At 47.9% G+C, this 8130-nt stretch overlaps 2 protein-coding genes across 2 annotated transcripts; both read left to right on the top strand.

The window, feature by feature from the left end:
* The first annotated feature begins 1460 nt into the window (after positions 1-1460).
* Positions 1461-3871, top strand: BDW47DRAFT_108641 (putative RNA binding protein Ligatin/Tma64). Its single transcript, XM_024813280.1, has 3 exons — positions 1461-1590; positions 1698-2550; positions 2608-3871. The coding sequence occupies exons 1-3, from the start codon at positions 1570-1572 to the stop codon at positions 3687-3689; spliced, it is 1956 nt and encodes a 651-aa protein (XP_024670472.1). The 5' UTR covers positions 1461-1569; the 3' UTR covers positions 3690-3871.
* An 826-nt stretch (positions 3872-4697) lies between these two features.
* Positions 4698-7136, top strand: chsD (chitin synthase D; the record flags this gene model as incomplete). The annotated part of the gene is made up of 3 exons (XM_024817659.1): positions 4698-4762; positions 4827-4993; positions 5051-7136. The coding sequence occupies exons 1-3, from the start codon at positions 4712-4714 to the stop codon at positions 7134-7136; spliced, it is 2304 nt and encodes a 767-aa protein (XP_024670471.1). The 5' UTR covers positions 4698-4711.
* Between the last annotated feature and the right edge of the window lie 994 nt (positions 7137-8130).

The raw sequence follows: 8130 nt of genomic DNA, 5'->3' as shown, positions 1-8130 counted from the left end.
GAGTATCTTCTTGCCGTTTCTATATATCACATAGCCTTCTAGTGATAGTCGCTTGAGCATAAGGCAAATGAGAGTAATGATCAGTAATGGTTTGGATCTCCAAGAGTCCCCAAATAAGATAGAATGAAGAATTGAAAGACGCATTATAGCTCTGATAACATAGTTCAAACATGGACTCGTGACTTGTCTATAATCACCGGCCGTAGATCTCATATTCCTTCACCCTTTACCTCTTCCTATTTCGTGCGAAACCTGCGGTAACCCAAAAAGGTGTTCGGTATTTATTAGTACTCATTTAATCCCGCGTGGGTCTCAAGAGCACCAGTAAGTATCAATTATGTGATTTCCTTGCTTCCATAAACCAATGAGTAAACACATTGTGGTTTAGTGCACAACTGGGGTCCATGTGTGCCGATGATATCAGTCATATCAAGCCCGACGAAATACCGATTCGGCATTGGTACAATGGCCGATCTCTGAACAGAGCATAGCGATTGATGTCACGGGGTAGCCCGGCATTCGCGATACTCCCGCGGCCTCCATCTAGATGGCGCAACCATCCGTGATTGTAAGTGAAGCCTGAGATATAACAATAGGTTCCATCTTGCGCCAGCAGAGCACGTTTATCGTTTCCTGGTCCACAGAGGTACGACTTCACTCAAGCTATCATCTGTGCAGCCTCCTGCATATCTACGGCAGGAGAATGATATTGCCGTCGCCACTGTTTACACTCGACGTGTGCCAAAATGCAACGACTGGACGTCTCTTCTAGTTGTCCGTCGGTGCATGCAACAAATTGCTTTTCCCGTCGCTGTGTGCTAAAGTCGGCCCTTAATCGTAATCTACCAGCAGTCCACTGGCGCCTGGACTGAGAAACTAGATCCGCAATGGCCTGCAAGCATGAGACGAAAGCAGTGTTAACAGTAGACTCGCAGGCACGCCGAGAAGCAACTTGCTCAGCCTCGTTGCGAATCGCCTGCTGTTGTTGGATCGCTAGGGTCTTGAATAATGTTAAGGGTTTGGATCCTGAGTCGCGAAGGGAAAATGATGCAGGGGAAGAAAGTCTAAAAGAGCAAATACTGCTTGTAGGTGACTTTCGACGTAGAATACAATTTCTCGTTCATCCATAGGGATTGGTGTTCCTTATTCAACGGCGAAAGCGTCTCCATTCTCTTTCCTCATGGGGAATGGGTTATTAACCATTTTGATGGCGTGAGCTGGTTAAAGAGAAACAAAGGTTTCGGAATCAGTGTAGAAGAGATATTTTTTCAGTTGAGATAAGATGCTGGATGTAATGAAACCAACGGGATTTGTTGATGACGAAGGTAGTAGGTTGCTAGGTGGGTTGTTGAAGATTGGAAAAGATTTGCTGATAGGTTCTAGGTTTGCTCTTCCCCGCTCGACCCTCACGCGGCGGGAAGCTCAGCGATTACTTTTCTTTTCCAGCTTCAATCTTTCCCCGAAACATCTACCGTGTTAGTTCAGCATTGAACTGGATATTCGTTCGAGCTTATTGGACATGACAAATACATACATCTTTTGAATAACATCACCTATATTTAGCCCAACATGTTCAAGAAGAAGCCGACGGTGTGTAAACCCCTCCCCCGCACTGTTCTCGCAAACTGCACCACCACATTTGAGCCCCCACCACTGGAATAATTTACCTTACACGACCACGCGCTAACACCAAGGAGATCAAAAATATTTCCCCGCTGCGGTCTTCAGATCGTCGGAAAATCGCCGATCAGATCATACGTGACTATAAAATCGAGGTCCCGTCCAACCCTCCCGAACGTAACGGGGACGATTCAACCGATCCCGGCGCATCTGCCCCCCAAACCCCCAACCTCACTACCATCCGGAATGCCTTACTACCCGAGAACTCCTCGTCAGCGCGCTTCACGACGACAGCAGGTCCACAATTGAAGGAGGTCCAGGGCACTGTGTATGTGGGGACTCATTCTGGAGGCGACGAACGGATCCTGTGGTTTAAACTCGATCATGGTCCTGGTGCGGATGGCCGCTTGTATCCCACGGTATATACGCTCTGGAACAATCCCAACCTGGTGCCCTTGCTTTACACCCCGGAAATGGTGATGCGGAAATTGCACGCCGGCGCGGATTTGATGACCCCCGGTCTGGCAAATGAGCCGCCTTTTCCTCAAAGGGCTGTGAAGGGGGCCGTGGTTGCTGTAGCGGGCTTGGACCGTTGGTCTGTGCCATTGTTTGTGGGAGTTTGTGAAATCGATGTTTCGTCTCTTGGAGAGGTACAGGGCACAAAAGGTCACGCGGTCAAAGGTTTACATTGGGAGGGGGATGAGCTGTGGGCCTGGAGTTCGTCTTCTCGGCCTGGTCAGCCAGCCCCCGAGTATTTAGAAGGCTGGGATGAAGAGAAACAGGATCAAGATGCAGCTAGTGCAGGAGAGGTACAGGAGGGCGTTGGTGGCCTTACATTGGATGAGAAAGAGAATGGGGAAGAGATTTCGGGTCTATCTCAAGATCAACCAGAAGAGGCGGCGGCGACCGAGAAGGAGCCTTCGATGAAAGGTATGCTTTTTCCTAACGATCTCAGATTTGGTCTAGGTCAATGCTGATGTTGTGCAGAAATCGACGACGCTTTTGAGAAAGCCTTCCTTTACTCTCTGCACAAACTCAAACAGGATAACCCTTCGTCGCCCAACCACGGGCTTTCTCTTCCAGTACAGCCTTCTGCTTTGATATCTAACATGATCACGCCGTATCTGCCAATCTACTCAACCCAGCAGATGCAGTGGTATCAGATCAAGAAGACAAGCTGGAAGAACGTCAAAAAGTTTATCAAATATCTCGACAAACAGCGCCTGGTCAAATCGAAAGATCGCAGCGGGCAAGAGACCGTCATTCTGGATGTGGACTTCGATGATCGCCGGATAAATGAATTTGTTCCTTATAGGCTGCCGTCGAAGAATGTCATCGAGAATGCAGGAAAATCTGCCTCGAACAAGAACGCTCCGGCGACAGATGACCATGATCCTTCAGTCGGCCAGACAATCACGGTGCAAAATCTCTATCGACCCACTGGAAAATTGGTGCCGACCATCTTTCCGGCCTTGTCTACAACTCATCCGGATAACTACTATAAATACACCGATGTCTCCAGTCGTTTAGATCAGTATATCCAATCTCAAAACCCACCGATCGTTGACAAGGGAAACCGTCGCATCATTTCAGTGAATCCATACCTTGCCAACACGATTTTTACGACATCAACTTCCGAGGACAAGAGCACCTTGGCACGTGGAAAGACCACTCGAGACGGCCTTTTGAAACGCATCGTCGAAGACCACGGCCTCATGACAGTTCACTATGTCATTCTCAAACAAGGTCAAACGATGGCCGATGTCAAGCCCAAAGCCGGCACAGCACCAAAGGTCAATGTGACTCTTGAGAGGCGGACGGGGTCTAAGACCGTCACCAAGGTCTCCAATCTGGAAGTGTTCGGGATCATCCCTACTTTACTGGCAGAAGAGCTGCAAAAGAAGTGTGCTAGCAGCACCAGTGTCACGCAGGCTACAGGGGCCACTAAGGGTGTGATGGAAGTCTTGGTACAGGGCGACCAACGCCGTGCCTTGGAAACTGCTCTACTTCGGCGGGGACTGAAAACGCAATGGATTGACGTGACAGACAAGACCAAGAAGAAGAAGTAGACCACGGCCAACGGACTCAGGTGGTGTGCAAGGGCGACGATAGCTTGATTTGGTGGACTTGGCTATTCCATTGGTATCATTCTACATTTCATAGCAATCTGATCTGATCCCATAATGAAACCCCATGGTGTATACTTGCCTGCAATAGTTCGCAGAGGTGATGGCTTTTCGCTGGAAGGAGCGGCTTTGACAGGGCCAAGACACAAACCCTCATACTATGATATCCCGTTATACACGCCTGGTACAGAATCATGCCTCCGGGATGAGCTGGTAACGTACTAAGTAATCCCGCCTTTTATGTCCCAGACGCTAGTGGTGTCAAAAACACGATACTAACATTCGAGATCTATCACCTACTAGGACCAGGTCTATTGAATTGATAGTCTGAGCTTGATGTGTTGACCAACCCTGAGCATAATAAATACTTTTTGTTCGTTTTGTCGGGCTCCTTCGAATCGCCACTACTTACCTTACCACCAAGTATTAACCTACCTCTAGTCTGCGTGCGCCTGCCATTTTAGGACCGCACGTAGACACCCTGGAGCTTGAGGGCTTGTTCTTTACACGGCTTAAGACTATTGGAACTTCTTTCTGAGAACTTCCAAACTTTCGACTCCCAATTCACCATCTTGGTTACAATTGTTTTCTTAACCCTACATCTATTCCACCGTGCTCTATGTAAAACACCTTTTTTGTTTTTGTATGAATCATTCGTTTTCCAGATTTTGTCTATTGTGGTCAATGTGGTCAAGATAGTTCTCTTCCTGGAAAGTGCAGCCCTTTTTTGAGACGATAGATACGGTGATCAAATCTCCTAGCAAAGGATCGATCAAAGCCAACACGGTCTCTACGCTTGCTCCATTCCGACAAGCCGACTTTTTTGATGCACCGCTTCCGCCTTATTCCTAGTTACGCATATCGCCATATACTGCAGAACGCTATTTGGAACGGAGGTGAGAACCACGCATGTGCCCGAGTTTGATATTCTGGGATTGAAGTCGCTGCCCCGGAACATATTAGTGATGGGCAGAGGTGATGAAACCGGACTCGTGAGGCCATGGCCTCCCAAAGACGTAGGTTCCCTATCTTGGTTTTCGATCTCCTCCATGCGTGTCCCACATTTGACGGATGATTCAGATAGCATATATGTCGATTGCCATGCCACTTTTACTGGCAGCGTTTCTGGAATGGTTCCTGTTTTTAGCAGCCTTCTTGTACTGCTTTGTCAAGGCCTATCAGAAGGCAGACCGCTGGAGTATCAAAGCTCTCGCAGTGGTTCTTATGATTATTTTCTCTATGCTAAGGTACAAAAAATATCAGATTTGTTTGACAGGAGCATAATACTAATGGATCACTCGAAGAGGTATTTTCCTCCCGGTTATGCTTGTCACTCTTCCATTGCCAGCTCAGATCACACGGCGTTACCCCAAGAAAATGGTCTCCTTCCTTCAGTGGTTTGCATTCTGGACGTTCGCCACGCTTTTAACTTTACCCTGGCTTTTTTGTGTCTACAGGGTGGTCACAAGCTCCTTGGGACGGACAAAACGAATCAAGAACGCCCTGGACGACCGTACAGCGCCCAAGACAGTTATTGTCATCCCCGTATACAAGGAAGACCCGGAGATCTTGATAAAGGCAATTGATTCGGTCGTTCGCAGCGACTATCCATCTTATTGCATTCATGTGTTCCTCTCGTATGACGGAGACGCCATCGACGAATCCTATCTCCAGGTCATCCACCAGCTTGGTATTCCAGTCGCATTCAAAGACCATCCGCGAAGCATAGATGTGACTTATCGAGGCGCCAGAATTACAGTATCGCGCTTTGAGCACGGAGGAAAACGGCATTGCCAGAAACAGACATTTAAGCTAATCGACCGAGTGTACTCGGACTATCTTAAACACAACGACAATCTCTTTATGCTGTTCATTGACTCTGATTGTATCCTCGACAAGTTGGCTCTTCAGAATTTCATGTACGACATGGACCTGAAGCCGGGGAGCAAGTCCAACATGCTAGCCATGACAGGGATTATTACTTCCACCACAGAGAATAATTCTCTCCTCACTGTGCTTCAGGATATGGAATATATTCACGGTCAGCTCCTCGAGCGTTCCGTGGAGTCGGGCTGCGGCGCCGTGACTTGTCTCCCTGGGGCATTGACAATCTTACGGTTTTCGGCCTTTCGAAAAATGGCCAAATACTACTTCATGGACAAAGCCGAGCAGTGTGATGACCTCTTCGATTTTGGGAAATGCCATTTGGGCGAAGATCGTTGGTTAACACATTTACTTATGATCGGAGCTAAGGAACGCTATCAGATCCAAATGTGCACCAGTGCATTCTGCAAAACCGAAGCAGTCCAGACATTTCGCAGCCTTTTGAAGCAACGGCGTCGTTGGTTCCTCGGGTATTTGACCAACGAGGTGTGCATGTTGACTGATACTCGCTTATGGAGGCGGTACCCTCTTCTATGCCTGGTTCGCCTTGCACAGGATACAGTTCGGACGACAAGTCTACTATTCCCCGTAATGGTTATCTCACTCATTACGACCTCGCACAGGGTGGAAGACCTTCCTGTGGGATTTATTGGTGTGTCTTTAGGGCTCAATTATCTACTCATGCTCTACTTTGGAGCAAAGTTGAAGCGATACAAGGCTTGGCTTTATCCACTGATGTTTATATTGAACCCATTCTTCAATTGGCTCTATGTGGTGTATGGAGTTTTGACTGCCGGGCAACGAACATGGGGAGGGCCGAGAGCAGATGCTGCCAAAGCAGACGGAGATACCACCTTTGGAAGAGGAAGTTTGCAAACTAAAGTGCAGGAGCATGAGATGATCGCCCGGATTGATCCATTTCGGACAAAAACAGACGAGGAAAAGCCATCCGTTCACTTTGGAGATCACACCGAGGAGTATCCCCCATCACATCATCCCGGGATCTACAAGTCTACGCGATTTGACTTGGATACCTCAGCCCCGAGGCTTGTGGCCAACCCTGTCGACGTCCCTCTCCATCCATACTGCTCAGCCAATTCGGCCCAAACGTGGAATTCTGGATCAGAGTCTATCTGTTTGCCACAACATGTGGAGTGCCTAACCGGCGTTGGAGATCCGATAAAGCACGTTCAAACTCGAAGAGCACATGATTCCGTGGCGGCTTCAAGTCGATGCAGTTGCCAGGATGTTGATAATACGCTGGAAAACTCAATGTCTCAATCGACCGGGTATACTGAACTTTCTGATACAATTAGTCCAATTGTACCATGCCAGGGGACCCGAAAACAGCGGAGAGCAGCAAAAGACAACAGTGATCGTGTCCCAATACCACTGAGCTACCAAGATTTCGGGCCCCGATATCCACAACCACGAGCTGCGAGGGGAATGTATGAGCGTGATCTTGGCATAAAACGCCATCAAGAGAACTTGGGCACTCCGATTTAGACAGTGAGCGAACGATGAACAAGGACAAGCTCTGCGAAAGCATCTTGGGGGAATGAATGTTCGGACCGAGGTGGATTAGAAGTTGAACGAGCGCTGTACTTTTCTTCCTTTTGAACTTTTCTCCTACTCCTCTGTATTATCATGGTCCACAAGCGTCTGTTTGGTTACTTTTTTATTTGTATAGTATACACCTACGGTGATCCCCACCGAGGAATAAGGCGGCGCACTCCCTATTGATTATCACTTTCTCCAGGCAATTCAAATTCTGGGACATCCCTGAAATCTTACTATATTACATTCACTGGGAAGGCTTGATTGCACGGTTGCGAAGGTAATAATGTGCAGTAGTGGCCAGGCTAGGGAACTTTCGAGAATGGTAGATCCAACCCTATAGAGACAGCTTGACAAAGGCGGCTACATTGGAAGCCCAATTGCCTCGTACATGGAAAAGAAAAGGCGAGCAAACCGAAGAGACTAGTTTAATGAAATTAGGATGTCCATAATCTCGCAGAGGATGCGGACTCATGTCCTCGTCATAATCGCCTGAATCCTTTTGTCTAATATAGTTCCGCTTGGCTTTCTCTTCATATGCCGAGCGAGCCCTTGATATCCGGATGTTATCGGCAACGTGCGCGACACATGAGGATCATGCTGTCCGACTGCATATGATGCTTGGCTTGTACATACCATGCCACGTGGACAGACCCTGAAACACTACGAATGTACTCCTAGAAAAAAAGTCCTATTATGTGGAATGTGGCCCTACACCGTAGTACTGTAAGAGTAGTATCCTTGAAAACTGTGACACAGGATGGCTCCACATGAAGCAGGAGCCAAGAAGCCAAGAGGCCAAAATAAAAACCCGTCTGTTCATCTTAATCAAGCTCAAGAGGGAACAAAGAGAAAAATGCCCTCGACAAAGGGAGGGTAGAGGGTGTATGAAACCTGTCCAAATGATCAGTCCGATCAACCTGTCACATGTGACTAACTGGAT

This window comes from Aspergillus candidus, assembly GCF_002847045.1.
Source record: "Aspergillus candidus strain CBS 102.13 unplaced genomic scaffold BDW47scaffold_35, whole genome shotgun sequence".
Taxonomy (NCBI): domain Eukaryota; kingdom Fungi; phylum Ascomycota; class Eurotiomycetes; order Eurotiales; family Aspergillaceae; genus Aspergillus; species Aspergillus candidus.
This window is presented reverse-complemented; position numbering and strand designations above follow the sequence as displayed.